Below are 22,617 nucleotides of genomic sequence, written 5' to 3'. Positions count from 1 at the left end.
AGGAGAGGTGTGAGACCAGCAGGAGAGATGTGAGACCAGCAGGAGAGATGTGAGACCAGCAGGAGAGGTGTGAGACCAGCAGGAGAGATGTGAGACCAGCAGGAGAGGAGAGACCAGCAGGAGAGAGGAGAGACCAGCAGGAGCAATGTGAGACCAGCAGCGTGGTGGACACGGCTTCAGATACTCACAATGAGGCCAGGTACTCCACTTGGACCAGGCGCACCCAGCTCTCCCTGTTCAGGGGAGAAGGTTCCAGTCTTATACAGCAGAGAGAGACTTACAGTTCCTCAGACTGCTGGGAGGTGTGTGTGTGTGTGCAAAGAGCATGTCTATTCATAACCATATAGGCAGATGTGGCGATTGTGTGTGTTAATGTGTTTGCGTGTGGTCCCCTGACAGTAGCTTGTGTAATCTGCAGTTCCTAACTGCTGGGCTGAGCTAGGGAAAGAGGTCTGACGCAAGACAGAATGGGGCTTTTTGTTCAGGCTAACTGCCCCACTTCTACATGCCCTGTCCACATCCTCGGCAGGAACTAGTCCCAAAGAAACCCCAAGGGAAGAGAGGGAGAGTAAAGACGGAGAGAAAGAAAGAGTGAGAGAGAGAGTAAGAGGGGTGCTTCAGAGCTCAGTGTGACCTTCCTGCCAGCCAAGACTCAGCATGAATGGGGAAGATTCAGCCAACTGGTCCCTTCTCGCTCCCCCTCAGAGACAGGAAATGGTGTTGGAGAGGTCAGCCAATCAGGAGATCTATATGTGATGTGTGCATATTTAACATGTTTGTATATATATATATATGTGTGTGTGTGTGTGTGTGTATGTACAGTGTATATATGTGTGTATGTACAGTGTTTATTCAGTGTGGTAGAACTCTAAAGACAGCTGACTCAGGGACGCTTGGTTCCTTACTGGGTTCCCATCAGGCCCCGGTGGTCCACGTTCACCAAAGTCTCCAGGAAACCCCTGGGTCCACACACACACACACACACACACACACACACACACACACACACACACAAACACAGAAGCTGGTACAGCCACATGGTGTGGGACACTATAGTAGTTCTGGTTCTAAGGTCAGCAGTACAAGACAAGATGTTCAGTCTAAACATATAACATCGTGACCTTCCGTCTCAAGGAACAGCTCCAAAACTCGAAACTTGAGTTCGAATTCCGATTTACCAGCCTGTAAACGATGAGCAGGCTTACACTGATGAGTGATGTTCTCACTTCCCAGAGCATGTCGACAGACGGTCGCGGGAGCATTGAAATCAACAAACACGGAATAAGCGTCCTCGTCTTAGATGTATTATGAGAGCACACAAAAACGCAGAGTCAGCACACAAACTTCCCCCAACATTGATATTGGCAGAGTAAACCTCAAGCACACACTCCAGAACCCAGTAAACATCCCAGAGCTCCTTTCCCTCGGACGGTCAGGAAATTCCATGGCTGAGCTTCCAAGCCACAGAGCTCAAGCTGCCTGCCTGCCTTTCTGCCTGTCTCTCTGCCATCTCTGCTCTTTTGCCCGCCTGTCTCTCTTTCTGCATGTCTGCCTGCCTGCCTGCCTGCCTGTCTCTCAGTCTACCTCCCACTCTTTCCGCCTGCCTGCCTCTCTCCCTCTTTCATGGTCTCTCTGCCTGCCTCTCTACCTGCCACTCTAGCTGTCTGTGTTCCTGCTTTGCCAGCTGTCTGTCTGATCGTATAACCAGCTGTCTGTCTGCCTACAGTAGCATGAAAACGGGCTGACTGGCCGACTACAGATCTGCTGACGAGGGATTTCTTTTCTCCTGGCACTCGTGAGCTCCATTCGAGCCCAGAACACGAGGCGGGCGAGCCGCGCGCTCCACGTGTGCTTGTCCCCGGGCCAGAGTCAACAGCGTGCTGCCGCGGAGCGCCCCAGGCCGCACTCCAGTTGCCGTGGTTACGCGGTTACGCTGTGGGGAGAGAGGAGCGCGTCCGCGGCGGAGCGCTGGACTCCCGTTCTCCTGCATGAGACGCGACGCCCGCTGTCTGCGCGGTAGCGTCTACAGATCGTCTCTGTGTGGGAGTCAGGTGGCTGAGCGGTGAGGGAATCGGGCTTGTCATCTGAAGGTTGCCAGATCGATTCCCGGCCGTGCCGAATGACGTTGTGTCCTTGGGCGAGGCACTTCACCCTACTTGCCTCGGGGGGAATGTCCCTGTACTTACTTCGTACTTCCCTGTAAGTCGCTCTGGATAAGAGCGTCTGCTAAATGACTGAATGTAAATGTGGCGGCTAGTCGAATGCGAGTCAGTCGGCATGGGTCGGATCCAGAGGAACCGAAACGGGAGTCGTCGCTGCCGTGTGCTGCCAGAGAAAATGTGGAAAAAGGCTCTTCTTTCCAAGAAGGACAGTAAGGCTGACGTTCTAAACACAAACACATGGTTCCCCAGAGCTGTACATCATGCGCTAGATCCTGGGAGGTTACCAGCACACAGGTTCTGCACGAGATATGTCCGTTTACTAACACATCTTCCCCCTGTCCTTGCACCACCCAGTATTCAGATATCCAGTCGGCGCAACTTTAGCACCAGACCATATCCGTGCTGCTGACGAGAACAGGGTTTGCGTAGCTGGCATGACCTGCCCTCCAGACTACAGATGCACGGCTGCAGCCTTTGTCACTGGCTCGACAGTGTAACACACAGAGTACGGTCACCACTGGATGTACGACAGTGCTTGGGAAAATGTGGTGTACATATTAAAAGTTAGGACGAGCACTTTAGTTTTCCATGTTAATACAACACTCATGGGAGAACTGAGAAGCCTCGCTGCGGCGCCGCTGCCCAGCCAGTCTGCAAGCCTGCAGTTAGCAGTGGAGTGACTCGGAACCACAAGTGAGGGACCACATGACATACTCTCCCATACAGATGATTGGGCGCGGATAAAACACGTTTTAAGAGCTTCCGCAATAAACGCCGAACATCATGAGAGCCTGTCGTACACAGAGTGCATCGCAGCGCATGACCAAATGAAATATCGTGAATCGGTTAGCTGTAACGAGATGGATATAGGGTCGCATGGCTTCGTTTGAAACGCGTCATCCGACGTCCTTCTCTGGCCCGCTGCGGCGTTGGACCCGGGGACTCCAGTGCTTAAAGACAACAGACTCTACAAAGTGGCTGTGTTGAAGCCACCGTCACATCCGTCACAAATCGGATCTAAACGTAGGTGTCCCATTACCTCCCCCTGTGAATCACAGCCGTGTCATATTCACCACACGGTTTTATACGTTACTATACAAACAAACAAGGACCATGGCACAGGGTATGGCCGTTGATTGGGGTGCATATTGATACCGCATGAAAGGTGCTCTGAAAAGTATGTTGAGAGAAAACTTTACCGGCCTACCCATCTTGCCCTTCTCTCCGTGTAGACCTGGAAGGCCCTGTTGAGACACCCAGACGAAGAGAGGAGGAGAGGAGGAGGAGGAGGAGAGGAGGAGAGAGAATACAGACACACAAGAGAGAGGGTTACACAGAGAAAATGGGGTACAGCTGATATCTTGGGGTACAATTAGTTACATCTCCAGTTTTCTAAGCAGAAGTAAAGAGGAGCAGATATACACTAACGTTGTATCATGTGCACCCAAAGAGCAGGCTCAACTAGACAATGTTAGTCCATTGTCCTGATGGATTATGGGAATCTGAGTCCTGCTGAAGTGAACTCAAAGCAGTTTTAAGCCGGGTTTCCTTTACAGTGCCTAGCTCTGGGATATTATCCTTAACAGTAGGACAAATTTGACATTTTTGTAGGTTTGGATCTTGTATGATATGGGAGTCCGGTGGCTGAGCGGTTAGGGAATCGGGCTAGTAATCTGAAAGTTGCTGGTTCGTTTCCCGGCCATGCCAAATTGAGTTGTGTCCTTGGGCAAGGAACTTCACCCTACTTGCCTCGGGGGAATGTCCCTGTACTTACTGTAAGTCGCTTTGGATAAGAGCATCTACTAAATGTAAATGTATAAATATTGTGAGCGGGATCAACTTTCCACTTAGAGGATGTTTTGGAGCGTGCCAACTGCCCGCTGGGGCGTCTGTCCGTGTAATTGCCCCATTATTTATCAGGCTGATAAGATTACAGTGTGATGTGCAGTACTTGCTGGTGGCTAACTACAACTACTTGGACGACAACGGCTTTCGGATCCTCACTAACTAGTCCTTTTCATCTTTTCCCTTTGCAGATAAGAAGCGACACTCACCCTCTCCCCATCTGGTCCAAGTAGGCCATACAGACCAGGGGTTCCTATGTGGCCCTGAGACAAGGAGAGGGTTTGGGGGGACAGAAGGAGGGAGAGAGACAGACAAGAGAGAACTTATGAGAGGGGGGGGGGGGTTGAGAGGAAGAATGGGGGAGGGAGGGATGTAACACGCAACACAGACACAAGAAGGAGATGCACAGGTGAGGTGAAGGTCGAGCAATTCCACGAACTCCTGTGTCTTCGGCTCCTGATGGATGGATGACGCCTGGCTGAAGAACAAAGCCTTGAGGCAAGTGTATATGCCCATGGACTGCATGGTGCTGGCTTCCACGATGTAGTCCAAGGGCACATACCCCCACCTGAGGGATCTCTGCAGACTTCTGGGACTGGAGCCAGGGGGACAGAGGAGGACAGGCGGGGAGATACACAGCACAGTAGGAACATACTCACCGATGACACAGTTCCTCAAGGCTAACAGCATTAGCATGCGCTCACTTATTGCGCTTTTACTTTCATATCGAGAATATTTATGATCGTTTTAAGGCAACGTGGTCTCACGTGGACCAAGTTCCACTAAGAACGCGGTCCTGACAGGATGTGGGGCGGTCCAACGTGGCAGGTTTACGAGTGTGGCGCGCTCTCTTTTCACGGTTCGTTTAGCTTCACTGTAGCATGACTGGGCCTCTCTACCTGTGTTTATAACATGCTGTCATTGACGTGTGCGTGTGTTTGTGGGGGACCGTTATGCTTGTATGTGCTGTGAAAAGCTATGAGCTGTGTCCGGCAGCTCCATGCACATAGGAGGTATGAATCGTATTTACCTTTCTGACCGGGTCAGATAGCAACATCATACGGTAGACTGTCTGCTGTACTGCAGTAAAACAAACGTGCTCAAATAGAGCTTCGGACTATTTCATCAGGAGCTTGGTTACTCACCCTGGATCCTTTAGGCCCCATGTTACCCACAGGCCCAGGTAAACCCTGGAGGACAACACATAGCTCTGTTAGCCTCTTAGCACTGTTACCATACCGTCGACACACTGTTAAAGTTTTGTTAGAACACGGTTCAAATAAGCACAGTACGGGATTCTAAAGACGTGCAGGCCTGGAGGCCCGTGGACGTCATCTTAAGACTCTCATTCAAGGCTTCTAGAAGCTTCCATCCCCCTGGACGTCCAGCAGGGATCACCGCGGTGACACGGGACTCAGGGGGTACAGAGGCGGGCAAAGGCGTGAAGCCGAAAGCACCATAAAGCGTTTTTAACGATGCAAGCTGGGAGTGATCGCCCAGCTGCGTGGCACTGCACATTTGCAAACTGAGAGAGGAAACATGTTTTACTAAGCGTTGAAATCATAACACAGCTCGGCTACAAAGGGAACTTTCCCCTTCAAATCAAATTCCCAGACGTGGAAAGCTGAATGTGGACTCACGGTACGAGCTTGGGAGAGTGATGGAAACATCTTTCGCCCGGGGAGCTACCTAATTAGTCACAGTTTTATTTTGTTTTCTTTCTTCGCGGTACTGCTGACTAAGTAAAACAGTTTCACATTTTATTTCCTGACAAAACCAAGGGCTTTACATGTGTGAGAGTGTAGGTAATGTGTAGGCATGTGTGTGTGTGTGTATGTAGGTACTGTGTAGGCGTGTGTGTGTGTGTGTGTGTGTGTGCGTGTGTGTGTGTCTGAGTGTGAGTGTGCATGTAGGTTCTGTGTAGGCGTGTGTGTGTGTGTGTGTGAGTAGGTACTGTGTACGCATGCATGCGTGTAGGCCCTGCTCAACCAGCACTGCAACACTAGATTTACTGCACCTGCCTGCCAGGATAACCTTTAGCCCCTGGGCTTCCATCAGCTCCACGATCGCCCTGCAGAGACGGAGAGAGGGAGTCAGTGGGAGAGGGAGACGGGCAGAGACAGGGAGAAAAGGAAAAAGAGAGAGAGAGAGAGAGAGAGAGAGAAAGAGAGAGAGAGAGAGAGATAGAAGGAAAGAGAGAGAAAGGAAGTGAGGGGGAGAGAGGGAGACACAGGGGGAGAGGGGAGATGTAGAGGGGGAGAGAGGAAGAGAGAGCGGATGGGAGGATGGGAGGATGAGGGAGAGACGGAGCACAAGGGAAAACTGGCTGTGTGATTTGTAGCCTCCAATCTCAGACGAAGACCATGTGAATCCATTCGAATGGAAGCCAAAAAGAAGAGGAACAATGTCATTGCTGGCGTCGAGTTCAGAAAGCAGAATTATGCAGGATATTGGGTCTGCCTGGTAGCAGCCAAACCCACAGCAGTCAGTCTGTCGTGTGGTACAACCTCTGGCTACTTTACTGCTGCACCAGGGGATGTTTGTCTTTAACAGCATTCAGTCATTAACATGAGTCATCCTCTCCATGGTCTGCCATTTGAATATTATATTATAGTTGATTAGCATGGCCATGAGGGCATCTGTAAATTACAGCCTGTTGGCATTGAAAGACAAACCACCGTAATGAGGCTGTTTCCTGACAATGAGGCCGTTTCGGGAGTTGAGATTGAGAATGGGAGATCTCTGCTCACTGGAAGGACCCACTACCAGTGTCGTGACATGGGAGAGCGCCACTCAGAGGGCAACAGCCCAGATAGGCCATAGGTGACGCTACACACAACTAAGTGATGGTAATGTGACACATGACTCATGATTAGTACTCATAAGTACAACAAATATATATATAAAATGATATAAATCAGATTACACTGTATATATTATCTACGGAGGACGTGGGTGACATCCTCACTTTTGTGTGTCTGTGTGTTTATGTATTATATGGGTGTGGATTAACTCCAAAATGCATTCTGGCCAAGGAAATGGCTTCCTTGCATCATCTAACGATACAGGTAAAAAGTCTGGTATATTCTTAACGAATGAATATTCAACACTCGACACTCACTGGATCTCCAGGGTGGCCAGGCGGACCAGGGTGGCCTTTCAGTCCCTGTGGAGACAGATACTAGAATGAGACCCCACTGACAATTCAATTGACTTCATTCTGAAGAAATTCACGTGTTCGGGCACAGAATAAATAAGAAAATAAGTAATAACAGAGGTAAAATTAAAACCCACATTTGAGATAATATACACGATGGCATGATTAAATATCTAAATTTATGAAGCAACTGACCTACTTTGGAATATAGCATAGAGCTAACTCTATTACTGTTGAAATACACAAAAATGTGATAGTTATTACTGTTACACGTGTAGGATAGAGATATAAATATGCATTTATGGGACACGACATACACAAGGCCTTCAGGTGAAGAGCTACTCAGCCTCAGCCTTAAACTGATTCAAGTCGAATGAGTCAATATCAATGTATGCACCTAGCAGAGTTACACAAACACACAAGTCAAGGACAGTGATGTGGAGCATGGTGTGTAAAAAGACCCTAATTGAACAGGTCCTGAGTGATGAGGCGCTTGCACCACAGAGAACAGAACACCCCAGTGCTGGATTGAGATTCTGTCTCATTAGCTTGAAGAAAAAGCTCTTTAAACTGTTTATTTAAACATTTACAGATGATTTTGTCTAGAACCCCAACGTCCACAAACAAAGTTAAACGCTTATAAAACAAGCTAAATAAGGATGTCATCATTCTCCCTTAGAACAACATTGCTTCTAGACTACTCTCCTTACACAAACTCCAAACTTTCAGAACAAGGTAGGGACCAGTATGACTATAACCCTGAAAGCCCTATCTTAATGAGCAAGCCCAGTCTAGCTTGCTGAAATTGATTAGCCTGGTGTGTCCTAGCTAGCCTAGTTTAGTGAGCAAGCCAAGTCTAGCTTGCCAAAGATAGATTAGCCAGGTGTGTCCTTGCTAGCCTAGCTTTGTGAGCAAGCCCAGTCTAGCTTGCTAAAATAGATTAGCCAGGTGTGTCCCAGCTAGCCTAGCTTAGTGAGAAGGAGTCTGGGATTCCTGTGTTTGAGCCAACATACGATGGATGAGCAGGGAGGAATGTCCCTGGGACCTGGAGCCAGAACATCTGAGTACAGTAAAAGTAGGAAGTCTGTGTGTGTGTGTGTGTGTGCGCACGCGTACTGCATCATTCAAATGTCCCTCAGTGTGTCAAACTGCAGAAGGTTAAGTAATAGGATACTTCTGAGGCACTTTTCTGAAAGTCTGTGCAGCAGCTTTGGACACGTACAGTAATCTCATGTAATCTCACAGTCATGAATCCCAATTTGTATCCCAATTTACTGGGATTACAGACACAACGCACGTGACACGATGCAACCTTTACGCTCTAATCCAAATTATATATTGTGGAGACACAGAGTGCTAGTATAACAGTGGAGACACAGAGTGCTAGTATAACAGTGGAAACACAGAGTGCTAGTATAACAGTGGAGACACAGAGTGCTAGTATAACAGTGGAGACACAGAGTGCTAGTATAACAGTGGAGACACAGAGTACTAGTATAACAGTGGAGACACAGAGTACTAGTATAACAGTGGAGACACAGAGTGCTAGTATAACAGTGGAGACACAGAGTGCTAGTATAACAGTGGAGACACAGAGTGCTAGTATAACAGTGGAGACACAGAGTGCTAGTATAACAGTGGAGACACAGAGTGCTAGTATAACAGTGGAGACACAGAGTGCTAGTATAACAGTGGAGACACAGAGTGCTAGTATAACAGTGGAGACACAGAGTGCTAGTATAACAGTGGAGACACAGAGTGCTAGTATAACAGTGGAGACACAGAGTGCTAGTATAACAGTGGAGACACAGAGTGCTAGTATAACAGTGGAGACACAGAGTGCTAGTATAACAGTGGAGACACAGAGTGCTAGTATAACAGTGGAGACACAGAGTGCTAGTATAACAGTGGAGACACAGAGTGCTAGTATAACAGTGGAGACACATAGTGCTAGTATAACAGTGGAGACACAGAGTGCTAGTATAACAGTGGAGACACAGAGTACTAGTATGACAGTGGAGACAGAGTACTAGTCTTATCTGGTCTCACTTGGGCAAGGAGGACATCCAGAGAGACTGGTCTCATCTGGAGTCCTCTTGACCAGGGCATATGGTCTCACCTGCCTTCCTCTGGAACAGCGGGTCAGGGAAGCACAGCTTTGACAGAGGCACGGAGTCAGAAATGTAAAGAGGACCCCTCTGTCACCATGTCAACCTCTAATCTCACAGCAGTGAGACACTCGGTCATCATCATCTCCCTCTTTCCGAATGAGGTCCACTTCAACACACAATGAATCAACCTTGAGGACACCAGATGCGCTTTCCCAGCAAGCTGTTTTCTATTATGAGACAAATAGCTGCTAACAACCAAAGCCTGACAGCCCATGACAGCAGATTGTGTACTTTCCGAAAAGGAATCAGCAGCTGTTAGTCTCTTCGCTAGGTGTGACGATTATTTAGAAATGGTTACTTGGTCAAGGACAATTTAACCTGCCTGGGGCTAATTAGTGAACAACGCATTGCAGTTTTTTGGGAAGTGGACCATTATCTCAATTACATAATGAGATTCTTCATACGATGACAATAACATGCCACAGCAATGTCCAATGTTTTTTTATTCACTAGAAATGTGAGGTATCATAGTAAATGTAAAAGACATGATAGGCTACTGTGCACAAGCAAATCCTGTCAACCCAAAACACTTAAGCTGCCCTGAATCACCCCTTTTTCCTCACCGGCTAGTACTAATGATATTACAGGCCAGCTTTTCAAGTGTGACGGAGGAGAAGCGAGCAGGTGCAGCGGTTTGCACCATGTTAGGCTTCTTTCCAAACATCCTGGAGAAGAAAGGGCTTGGCAGAAGCCTTCCAAACACTTCCTCTTTGAGAATCCCATCTTCAAAGAGATGTCAGAATGGGCCGGTTCTAGGTGTAGGCTGAGATTTAGAGATCTACAATGTGGTCCATCCTATCTCTCTGAATCATTCAAAGAATATGATTCATGTCTTCGGTGTGTGTGTGTGTGTGTGTGTGTGTGTGTGTGTGTGTGTGTGTAAAACATAGCAAAGACACATCAGCCACAAGCACGACACGGTTTCTCACAAATGCATTGCAATCGTCTGGGCAGTGTGTCATCTCACAGATCTCGTACCTTGCGACCTACTTGGCCGGACAGTCCCGGAGATCCCGGCTGGCCAAGTTCTCCCTGGAGACAGAACAGTTTAGAACACCATCGCCTCAAACTGGGGTCGAGTGAGTCGATCACATAGAGTGAGTCGAGCACGATCGGTCGAGTGAGTCGATCACGTAGCAGTGGCTAATCCACGGCACACAGCAGACGACACCTACTTTCCCTCCGCTGGGGGCTCCACCGGGTGAGAGGCCAGGGTCTCCTTTGTGTCCCTGCAAGGAAGACAGCAACACATGGGCAGGTATGAGCCGTCAGAACCACTGTGAACGCGCACCCAATGCGGAGCTTTCAAACGTGTCTCGTACTGTAGGATCTCTGCACACGAGATACGGTTTGGGTACTGTGACGTTACGGAGATTTCCATTTGGTGAGAGCAGGCCTATGGGTTTGCCTAGAGCCTTGTACTGTATTGTTTACAGAAGGATCCGTTTATATGAAGCCACTGAAGTGCTATTTATAGACCTGGCACATTTATTTTCCTTTTCAGGCTTCAAGGTATGGTAGGACTTCTGGAAAGTATACTTAGATATTTCCACCTTAAATTAATGTACACAAATCCACACTACTCCCTTACTGTAATCCGTAAGTGCTAATAATCATTTTTTATCGAGGGAGGGGTGGTCTGTTTGATTTCATAAATGGCTGATTTGGCAGTGAACACTTGGCTTCCAGTGAGCTCACTTCTGGCCCAAAAGAGTTGAACATTCTCTGTCACCCTGCAAAGAGATAAGGGGTATTTTCATCTCAGTCTTGGGGCTCTCTTGCTTGGTTCAGCAGATACTTTAGTTAACAATGCTTCTGTAAAGGCTTACAAAACACAGTCATCTTACTCAGTTTGTGTTGGGTGTAACTTAGATTTTCCTTCAGCACCTGTATCACACATTTTAATGTGAGCTGCAGCTTGGCATTGCAGCCAGGTGTTTTTAAACGGTCTGTCTTTAAGACCAACATCTCCCCAGGCTACGTTTGCCAACATCTACACCTGTTAACCACTAGAAACTGCAGTTTACTTGCACGTGATGTCAACTTGTAATACTATATAAATTGTTCCCTCCAAGTTCACAGTCAACACTAGTATGTTATGGTTTCCCTGGCGGGAACAGATCTATCCAAAGGCTGGTGTCAACATTGCAGACATGAAACGAAATATTGCAAAAAAAATGACAAATGCTATGTACCAACAAGGATCACATGCTGTAGACATATACATTCGACACTATATATAAGGAACACACCGTTTTGAAAAAAGGAACGTTATAAAAAATATGGACTTCCCGTGGGTCAGTTATTGTAGATACACACAGCCAAACCTGCCCCACCAACACAGGCAAAATGAGAGACAGATAGGAGATAGCGCCTGCACATTCTTCACAAATAGCCTCAATATTGGGCCCCTGACTGCGATGCCCCCCTTGTCAAATCTTATTGTGCATACCTTGCGTCCAGACGGGCCGGGACGACCAGGGTTGCCATGAGGACCAGGAGGACCCTGCAACAGAGAGAATACATGAAGCTGAGGAGCACAGCTGGGACATTGCTACGTTACTTCATATTCTGCCTGTATGTCTGTCTACCTGCCTGTCTGTCTGTCTGTCTGTCTGTCTGCCTTTCTGCCTAGTGTCTGTCTGAGTTTTAACATATGGATGTGATTTCCCCCCCCCATCCCTTCCTTTTTCCAAGAGGATCCAGGGGTCCCAGGGTGAAGGCCGTTCGTCCATCACACACCATTTTCCCCTCGCTTTGCCACAAACGGTGTTCTCCACTGAACTGTGAAAATCACCCCGCTTCAGCAGGGAACCAGATGGGGACATTTATCAGCAGAAGTGCATGGTGAAGGATAGCTCCTGGGCTAGCGGAGCATCAGCCTAACTAATATGTCCACATATTACTGTCGTGGGCAGTGTTAACCTTCCTGGGTTCTCTTGTGAACACACTGTATTTTTGAGTTAGTGATGCTGTATTTGAGTTAGTGTTGCTGTATGTGAGTTAGTGTCGCTGTATGTGAGTCACTGTTGCTGTTGCTGTATGTGAGTTAGTGATGCTGTATTTGAGTTAGTGATGCTGTATGTGAGTCAGTGTTGCTGTTGCTGTATGTGAGTTACTGATGCTGTATGTGAGTTACTGATGCTGTATGTGAGTTAGTGATGCTGTATGTGAGTCAGTGTTGCTGTTGCTGTATGTGAGTTACTGATGCTGTATGTGAGTCAGTGTTGCTGTTGCTGTATGTGAGTTACTGATGCTGTATGTGAGTTAGTGATGCTGTATTTGAGTTAGTGATGCTGTATGTGAGTCAGTGTTGCTGTTGCTGTATGTGAGTTAGTGATGCTGTATGTGAGTCAGTGTTGCTGTTGCTGTATGTGAGTTAGTGTTACTGTATGTGAGTTAGTGCTGCTGTATTTGAGTTAGTGTTGCTGTATGTGAGTTAGTGCTGCTGTATTTGAGTTAGTGTTGCTGTATGTGAGTTAGTGTTGCTGTATGTGAGTTAGTGTTGCTGCATGTGAGTTAGTCATGCTGTATTTGAGTTAGTCATGCTGTATGTGAGTTAGTGTTGCTGCATGTGAGTTAGTGTTGCTGTATGTGAGTTAGTCATGCTGTATGTGAGTTAGTGTTGCTGTATTTGAGTTAGTGTTGCTGTATTTGAGTTAGTCATGCTGTATGTGAGTTAGTGTTGCTGTATGTGAGTTAGTCATGCTGTATGTGAGTTAGTGTTGCTGTATTTGAGTTAGTGTTGCTGTATTTGAGTTAGTGTTGTATCCGATAAAGAAAGGGGTGAGAAAAGAGGGAGATGGGGAGAGAAAGAGAGATAGAGATACAAAGAAAGACACAGGGAGGGAGATCGAGAGAGGCAGATTTGGGGGCACTTCACGTCTCATCCAGCTCAGACGGTATGAGTGTGGCATGAGGAAGAGGAAGAAAACGTGTGCGTTGGTAGTCATGATGTTCAAACTGTACATCCGCTTCAGATCACCTGCTCAGTCACTCCCTCACCGAGGGGTGAACAAACCGTCACACACACACACACACACACACGTACATACAGATGCTCATGCTTAGCACGCATGTCAACGACCACGCAGCCTCCAACACCTGACACAGCGCGGGCCTGTGTCTGACGGCAGCGTGTCACAAAGGGAGAACTGCCACCAGGTTTATGATACGGGCCAGAGCCTTTTACAGGGGTGACACGTGGGCGCAAACGGTTTTTACAGGCCATGAAGCCAGAACAGACGCTCTTTTACCCTCTGGGCTCTCACAGGCTGGAGAGAGACATCATGAACACCAGGTGACTCCAGCACAGGCTGCGATACCCTGCTCCGAACAAAACCCATTATACAAGTTACGGTACAGTGAAATCAAATGGGGAGTATTTTATAGAAAATGTTGACACATAGGGTCCTCCTCCATAGTTAGCTACATACCGGGTCTAGCTCACCAAAGAGGCCGAGTTCAATTAGCATGCCCAACATCTACACCTCTTTGACTCTCATTCTGTAATGGCAACAGTTGCTGGATTACACCTTATGTTATGGCATTACAGGTTGAGAGGAGAAAGGAGAACCCTAGATTGAGGTTTTACCCCCCACATCCGTCAAGATCTATACTACCAGTGGCATTGTGAGAGGTTTACTAGGGTCGAAGAAAGGTCTTAAATGCTTTTAATAAGATCCGACAAAACGTTCTTTCTTTCTTGTTTAAAGAGATTGGGTACCCACAGTATAATTCATGGAGGATGAGTCACCGTCTGGTTTGCTGCAGGTAGCCCACAACCCAGATCTCTACATCGTTCTTTCACACATAAATAACGTGCCACTGGACTAGTAAATATAGGAAAGTCGAAATTGTATTTACTCTGAAAAGAATTTGGGGGCACAATTATGGATGTGTCTGATTGTGCTGGGATGAATTGGCTAAACCACTTCTGGTTAAGATAAACACTACTTGAACTCAATCTAAACAAATAAATGAAGTACGTTGAAACAATCAGACTGTTGTACACAGAGCTAATTTCTCTTTGGCTCCAGGTAGATTACCAGTCTTCCATCCGTTCCCTCTCCAGCTTTTGGAAGCAGACCTTGGCAGGCAGACAAACAGTGCTCGATCAGAGCCAAAGGAAACCGAGCTCGGAAAGAGAATAACACGCCATAATCCAGAGACGTTATTGAGTGCTTCATCATAAGCCTTTTTCGTCAAGCTATCGCTAATAGTGTTATTTTTGTGTATTACTGTTGGAAAACTGTGGGCCAGATACGAGCCAGGCACCATGGGGCTTAGTGTAAAGGATGGACTGGGGGGGGTGAGAGAGCTTGGATGCAGAGCTCGTAGGAGCACCAGGGGGGGAAGCACGGCAAAGACTCACCCGAGGACCTCTCTTTCCTGGCTGGCCGGGCTTCCCCGGAGGTCCCATCTGTCCCTGGAAGAGAGGAGAGGATGAGACATTACATTTAGCAGATGCTCTTATTCAGAGCGACTTACAGTAAGTACAGGGACATTCCCCCCGAGGAAGGGTAAAGTGCCTTGCCCAAGGACACAACGTCATTGGGCACGGCCGGGAATCGAACCAGTGACCTTCTGATGACTAGCCCGATTCCCTAACCGCTCGGCCATCTGACTCCACTCGAGACATCAGGCAGACAGCAGCGGTACGTCGCCGAGTGATGAGGCACGGAACAACCGGCCAATGAACCTAATCACCCCCACCAGTGCTGCTCCGGTGTAGAAGACTCGCATGGCTCAGTCTACTTCCTGCCGCGTTGGGTAACATCGTACACGAAGGACAGCCTGGATGAAAAAGCTTGGGAACTCCAAAGGGCTTCAGTGATATGTCGGTAGGTTTAGGAGTTGTGTTACACGGCAGCTCACTTCTACTGAAAGCAATGTTATTTCAGTCCCTTTTTCCATTACAACAGGCCATTGTCACACTCGTACCGGCGAGATACCTACTTCTGGCATCAGCAAACGCGGCTCATGTTGATGGTGGTGGGTATCATCTACCTTTAAAAAGCACTTACTCACATGGATTAGAAGAGCGGGGAAAGGTCAACTGTAATGAGGGGGCAGCCTGAGGATGGAAAGTAAGGACCTCATTTCCAATATGAGCGAGGAAAAAAGCATGCAAGCTTTTCGAAGCCTTCGGATGTTGTCAGTGTACAACGCGGAAGCGCAGCAGAGAAATCAGCCGTCCGATTGGTCCGATAGGAAAACCAGCTCGGCATCAGTCCATTCGGGGCAAATCCCAACTTTTCAGTTGGGGTCCTTGTCATCGAGAACACTGAAGGATTAGGAGGGGCGTTGCGTAACAGGAGCGGCGAACGGCACGTTGACACACGAGCACGACCACACACGTGGGGTCGGCCCCAAATCTCCCACCATGTGTGCAGTAACCCTCCCGAACACGCTTCAGTCGCTGGCTGGAACACGGCTCGTCAACCATGGAAACTGTGGGTAACCCTTCTCACTACCAGAGCAACCAGGTTCCTCATGTCAAACTACTGTCCATCTACCATACTCACAAAATCGACATGATAAGAAAATCGTTTCATTACATGTCATCTGAGTAGGAATGCTGACCATATTGAATGCTGACATTTTAGAGCGCGCCAGTGGCCAGAATGTTATAGGGCACCTTGCCAAGACCAAAAGTCATGGTCCACTAATTCACAAGATCTTAAAAAAACAAGCAAAGCCTCAAGCCTACCATCTGGGCACCATAACAACAGTTGAATAGGAACAAATTACCATTACACTATGGGATATTAACCGCCTGTTACAAGCTCAACACTCAAGCTTGTTATAGTTTTGAAAGCTGTTCAAACATTTCGGACATTCATAAAACAAGGTCATTTATCAGCACAACGTAAAACAGAGGTTTGGTTTCCCAATAATTTCACCACTGTGTTCTACTATTACTCTTTCCACCGATCTACTCTTCTTCTACGGACTGGCCTTTGCAGTGTTCTGTTCAGCTGAGTCTTTAAACAGTATTCTAATCTTGTTCTTCTGTGTTCTACCCTTGTTCCTACCAGTATTCTCCCTTTGACCTCACGTGTAGACATCTGTCAGCTTTGACAGCTTCCAGCAGGGCTACTCACACATCCACGATGCCACTTCTACATCCAGTATAACTTCAACTTGAGACGTCGAGGTGCGGCCCTGACCTTTGACCTTGCTTTAAATGTCTTCCTTCTTCCCCTTCACCCTCTCACCCTGCAGGAGGAATGTAACGCCTCAGCGTTAGCCTAGCCAAGGCCTATACTGAGCACCAAGTCACACCACGGAGCCTGGTTGGTTCTCTTTATTTGAGGGCATTTCTGCATTATTGGGACAGAAAAGGGAAGAGACAGGAGATGGGAGGGAGGGAGGGAGGGAGGGAGGGAGGGAGGGAGGGAGGGAGGGAGGGAGGGAGGGAGGGAGGGAGGGAGGGAGGGAGGGAGGGAGGGAGGGAGGGAGGGAGGGAGGGAGGGAGGGAGGGAGGGAGGGAGGGAGGGAGGGAGGGAGGGAGGGAGGGAGGGAGGGAGGGAGGGAGGGAGGGAGGGAGGGAGGGAGGGAGGGAGGGCATGGAGGAAATGGCCCGGGCTGGATTCGAATTAGGGTCGACTGCATTCTGTCCAGGGACTTCCAAAGATGGATGACCCTCCCTCCCAATTAGACGCACAGCACAAGTTCTCCGAGCAACACAGACAGACAACATAAGCCTAGAGTGCTAACACATGCACAGACAGATACACACCGGCTCTGATATGTCACACCACGTTCTTACCACTGGTCCTGGTTCCCCCTTCAGGCCCGTGGGTCCTGCCAGCAGGGAAAACTGGGTCGGTTCCAACCCAAACGTTTGGAAGCCATCTGTGGCAGCCGGAGTGACGAGGGAAGGCCAGGTGGGGTTGATGTGCTGCACACCCAGCACTTTTGGCTTTGGTTTCTTTGGAAGCACTGCCGTCTGCTTCTTGTGGGTGGACGTGTGCGAAGATGCCATCTCTTCGGGCGCTGCGGTGGAGGACGCTTTCGTCTGCGCCTCAGGTGGCCTGGTGGAAACTGGCGAGGCCATACTTTTCCCCTGAGGTGGCTGCCTTTGTAAACTGAAGCCTGTGTCGCCGGTTTTAGGGCCGCCGCGTCGGGATGTTTGTGTTCCACTGGTCCTGAGGGGGGCAGGAACAGTTTGGGCCTCAGCCTGGAGGGGGTGCTCAAGCCAGGGACTAGCTGTTGAAGGAGTCGGCGTTGCAGGAAGAGAGAGCGAGGTGGAACCACGTTTTGGGGTCATCCCACCGTTACTCCACGAGGACAAGTTGAATAACGACGAACTCTGAGTCGGAAAAAGATTAGTCCTGGTCTTTTCCCCAGTCAGGGTGAAACCAGGGCTGAGGGCCTTCCTAGATACATCTGTCAATGACCGAGGGGCTACAGGGGTGACCGTAAAGTTAGAGTCATGGAAAAGAAGGGGAAGGAGCGGGGGTAGATTCGCCCGGTACGTCTCCGCCTCCCTGCACTGTTTCTTAAGGTACCGACAATAGTTATGAGCTGCCAAGGCAGACGGATAAATATCAAACTGACAAATGGCGCCTTCAAACGGCGCATAGTTCTGGTTCATCTTCCCCAGGAGGAAGGAGCCCTCGGGGTCCAGGGACTCCTCCTCCTTCAGAGGCAAATCCGCGTGGACGCTCGTCCTCCCGCAGGAGGCGTAGAGCGAGACCCGCCGGCCGCGGATGTCCACGGCCAGGTGGTGCCAGCGGCCGTCGTGGACGTCGTAGTCGAAGCTCACAGAGTTCTCCTGCCCCAGGTGCACCAGCACCTGGCCGGGGGCCAGCTGCAGGCCCAGCTGCAGCTTCCTCCTCCGGGACAGGACGGTGAAGAGGAAGGCGCTGGCGACGCGGTGGGACCGCAGGCTGAGGATCAGGGAGAGGTCGGTGCTGCCGGAGGGGAAGACGGAGCCCACAGTGGTCTGGACCCGGGCCCGCTGGGTGAGGATGACCCCAGACTTGAAGGGGATGACTCCGTGGGGGGCGGAGCGGGACCCGGACGATGGAGGACTTCTTCTCCCAGTGAGTCCCAACTGCTCCAGAACATCCACATCTACAGAACAGCAGAACCACAGTTACCACATAATGCCTCCTGGTCAATACAGCCAGGCTGTTAAATACAGATTTGCAAGCATTGATTTTCTGGAGACTCTTAGTACATAATTCATTCCTTTGATTGGATGGCACAGCAACTCCTGTGTAAGAACCATGGTATGATTTAGTTAGGGTTTTTTTAAACACTGGAATTCTTATCATTAAACTTAGTGGAAACGACAGGTTGCAATACCATACGTAGTGTATTATCAAATGAGACTACATCATCACTGTAAAAATAATGTGGATAAATATTTATGAGGTCATATAAATGTTGTCAACTGCTGTAAACTCCCATGCCTCTGGTAGCAAGCTTCAGTGACAGAGAGCTGAGGCCTTTTACTTCTAACTGTCTTTAACACTAGGCACACTTGTAGCAAAACGCCTTCCATTAATATGGTTTCTCAGGTAGCACAAGCAAAGCCTTACATAATGGACAGTTCAAACGGAGCATCTCAGAGTAAATGGACAGAGCGTATGGATATCATATGGCAGGATAAGCATAAAAGGACTTTTAATGAGGCCATGCATCCATTTACCAGCCTGCAGATTATACAACTGGGCTGTCAGCCTGTGTTCCAGAAAAAGTCTAGAAACAAGAGGTCAGTGGGTCCCTAGAGGGGATAGTAATTGTGTTTCAGCAGAGACAGGCAATACTCCAGCTGGAAATGCCTGATCTGCTAACAGAGTAAGGATGGTAACTTGACAGGCTAACTTCATTAAGGTGAATTACAGCAGACTTTCACTCCTTGCTATAAGGCCTGAATGGCCAACTCATGGGAAGAAATAAGGTTACACACACACACACACACACATACTACTACAAACTACGTCACTGCAATCCTGTAGTAGTTTTGTTTGTGTATTATGTCCAGAATTCATTTCTGAATCTAAACCACTTGTACTTATAGTCTGGAACTGAATGAAATCTTGAACTTCTAAGACATTCATTATTGTAAATCAAATTAGCTGCATGACAGGTTTCAGTAACTTATTTGGTTTACAAAATCTCACTAGCAATATTTCCTGTGGTGTGCTGCCCTAAAAGTGTGCCAGACCTTTAAGCGTTGTCAGTGATATCTGTGATGTAGACAATACTAGTTAAAAAAGGCACCTGGCTAATTGGCTAGCTGTTGGGAAGCAGAAAGCAGATGGTAAACGAATGACAGTGTTTACCTTATGTCAACCAATCCACCCAAACGCTATGCAGAGTGCAAGGTGATTCATTGCATTTCAGCGTCCAATGCTACCCTGTTGTAATAGATACGGTTATGTAGCTTCCCTCTTGTCATGCTAAGCAAAAGTGGACAGCCGAAACCCAAGGACTGACATGGTTGAATTACTGCAGTAAAGAGAAAACTGTGGTGACTACAGTATGTGACCATAAGCAGCTGGGCCTTGAGTCAAGTGTGTGGAGAGGTGGTGACCCTGTCCACGCTGTGCATGGCATTTCTGTGGATACACACACACACACACACTTGAGCTGTATGGTATGGGCAGATGCAATGCCAGAACAACAAGAGAAAGCCACAGTTCATCTCTGGATTACCCGTACTAGCATGGACACAACACAGAGCGATGCAGACCAAATCACCTGGGCCAGGCTAACCTGTCCCACCACATCACCTGGGCCAGGCTAACCTGTCACACCACATCACCTGGGCCAGGCTAACCCCTGGGTCTTGACTTCTCTAAGGACACTGCAGTGTTTCCCAGTACTGTATAGTACCCGTTCCTGGTCCAACAGGCCTGTTATGTTTCAGAGACTGTTGGCTCAGTTAAATGTTCCTCCTGAAAGCCTAACCAGACTGAGTCATCATCATCCTCACTCCCGAAGAGAACTTACCTTCAGCAAGCGTGTGAGCGAGCCCCAAGTAACAGGAGCAGGACAGCAGAACCCAGAGAACCAGGGCTCTCCTGGGGGGGAGAGAGAGAGAGAGCGGTCACATACACAACTGCCACACCCAGGATGAAGCACCTTGGTTTGGAAGAGATGGATGCCATGCCTGCCGGGAAGTGATCATCATGTCATGGAACGCTCTGAAACAGTCAACAACGCCACAGCATATACTTTTATCGGAAGTCTCCTTGTAAATTGTTATGTCAAAATGTTTTATGTTTTGGTTGTTTAGTGTAACAGGTATGTGATATTTATTCGATCATCTGCCAGTAGTAGTGTCAAGGTGGTTTTCTGTACAAGATTAAGCCCTCCCTTTCTGTGCATTACTCCTGCTCTGCTCCAACACGACCAGCAGCTTTTGCCAACCTCCACAGCTGTTTACAGTCACTGAGCTGTTTCTTATCTATCCCCCCACCCCCAACACACACCACAACACACACCAACACACACCAACACACACCAACACACACACAGTCTGCCTAGGGAGAACCTCAGAGGCCTAACATCACCTTCATCAGGGTGAGCGCCACCCACAGTCCGACCAAAGTAAGGCACATCTGGATCAACCCTGTCACTGAACAGATGAGACCAATCGCATTCAGTTCAAACAGTGACACGAGTTGATGATGTTCGCCATTGCATTTGTTTAGTCCCTGAAAGAGCCCTCGATGTGGCCAAGCCAGGAGGCTCTATGAGTCTGGAATGTCTCTCGGCAGTTTCAGATGTTGAAGTGTTGAAGTGATGCATCCAAGCAGTCCTGAGGATGCTTGGAAGCTGTAACAGCAGTGGAATAATGGCCTGGTAGTGCTACCGTAGAAACTCAAGAGTGTGAGTCCCTCACAGCGTGTGGTCATGGGTTGGATAAGCTACATATCCATCATCTAAGAAAGTTGTTTCGCTTGTGGTTTCGTTCCACCGAGCCCCTCAGCGACCTGTAGGGAACTACTTCACCAGGGGAAAGAGGAAAACCACAGGTTTCGGTCACTAAGAGTCTCCTTTCAACTTTCCTGAATTACTGCTCAGTTTTAGGTTTTAACACCATTCCAGTGAAAGCTAGGATGCTAGGAACCAGAGCTGTTAAAGTAATGTCTGCTGAACTGTGACCACTTGTTGCTCAAACAGTAATGTGATGCAATATTTTAGGAGTTTCCCTGGCCGAACAGCCAACAGGCCGAGAGCAGCTTTGAGTACACACTGAAGAAGTGAGAGGGAGGAGAGAGGGAGGGGATAAGTGGGAGAGGGAGGAGAGAAAGAGGAGCAGAATGAGAGGATCTCTTCCACCTCACACACATCCCATAATTTCCCTCCCATAGTAGTGGCTGGCTGCAGCAGTCAGAGGCTGAGGGGAGATGAACTGCACTGACCACATGACATTTAAGATAACGTGCCTGCAGTACTGGTCCAGGAAGACAAACACAAACAAAGCCTTTTAGGGACTCCTTCAGCTTCGCTCAAATCACAAAGCGTAAATAACCTATGCTGGAACATGTGAAAAAGAGTGGGGGGGGGGGGGCGGCAGTTATTTCATGACTAAGCGCTTTATGAACTTGGCTACGGGTATCATTCATTCATCGACTGATGAATATCACTGAGATAGTCATTGCAGCTGGTCCACTGCCATGAACTCACTTTGTTCGAGATGTATTTTCTTTAGAGACATATGTTTTGGTTTAAACAACATGAAAGCGTAACAATGAGTTATTATGGTCTGCAGTGTACTCACCCCCCGACTCCAGCTGGTCTGAGTTTGGAGTACGGGGCATTGTCCAGATCCATAGCGGCTACTTCATTCTTTTTTGAGAGTTTGTACAACCGTCCAGAGATGGCAGAAACCCGCGAATTATTTACATTCCATGTTATACTTACAGCATTGACAAAGAAGCGAGTTACACCAATCTACCAAGAGTGAATCCTTCCTCTCCTTTCATTGTCTTAAATTAAGTAATTTTCTTTGTAAAGATGACAGAGAAAAAACGGTCCATCAGCGTGTTTTTCTCACGGAACCGGAGGATGTTACATTTCAGAAGGAAAGATCCAACTTCTTTACCTTTCCATGAGAACATTAGAATGGATGACGACCGCCTTGTTAGCTGACGTTTCCAATGTGCAAGTTATTGTGGAGTGAGGGAATTCTCTGGACTGAACACACCTCCCTCTATCGCCCTCAGCTGACATCGAAGGAAACAAATGTATCACATGAATGGTGTTTCATTTGAAGGTGTGTCTTCGAAAGCAAAGCGTGTTCTACCTTCCATCG

At 48.2% G+C, this 22,617-nt stretch overlaps 1 protein-coding gene across 1 annotated transcript in view; it reads right to left on the bottom strand.

The window, feature by feature from the left end:
* LOC146219612 (uncharacterized) overlaps nt 1–22,541 on the bottom strand; it is a 41,776-nt gene extending 19,235 nt beyond the window's left edge. Inside the window, exons 1-14 of the mRNA XM_084694895.1 lie at nt 22,084–22,541; nt 20,307–20,377; nt 17,110–18,419; nt 14,710–14,763; nt 11,788–11,841; nt 10,511–10,564; nt 10,314–10,367; nt 7,129–7,173; nt 6,025–6,078; nt 5,153–5,197; nt 4,217–4,270; nt 3,362–3,406; nt 906–959; nt 189–233 (exon numbers count right to left, since the gene is read on the bottom strand). Of these exons, the coding sequence (XP_084551021.1) occupies nt 189–233; nt 906–959; nt 3,362–3,406; nt 4,217–4,270; nt 5,153–5,197; nt 6,025–6,078; nt 7,129–7,173; nt 10,314–10,367; nt 10,511–10,564; nt 11,788–11,841; nt 14,710–14,763; nt 17,110–18,419; nt 20,307–20,377; nt 22,084–22,136 (1,992 nt within the window). The 5' untranslated portion in view covers nt 22,137–22,541. The remainder of the gene's footprint in view (nt 1–188; nt 234–905; nt 960–3,361; nt 3,407–4,216; nt 4,271–5,152; nt 5,198–6,024; nt 6,079–7,128; nt 7,174–10,313; nt 10,368–10,510; nt 10,565–11,787; nt 11,842–14,709; nt 14,764–17,109; nt 18,420–20,306; nt 20,378–22,083) is intronic.
* Between the last annotated feature and the right edge of the window lie 76 nt (nt 22,542–22,617).

This window comes from Hypomesus nipponensis, chromosome 28 (genome assembly GCF_054491055.1).
Source record: "Hypomesus nipponensis isolate SF chromosome 28, ASM5449105v1, whole genome shotgun sequence".
Classification (NCBI taxonomy): Eukaryota; Metazoa; Chordata; class Actinopteri; order Osmeriformes; family Osmeridae; genus Hypomesus; species Hypomesus nipponensis.
This window is presented reverse-complemented; position numbering and strand designations above follow the sequence as displayed.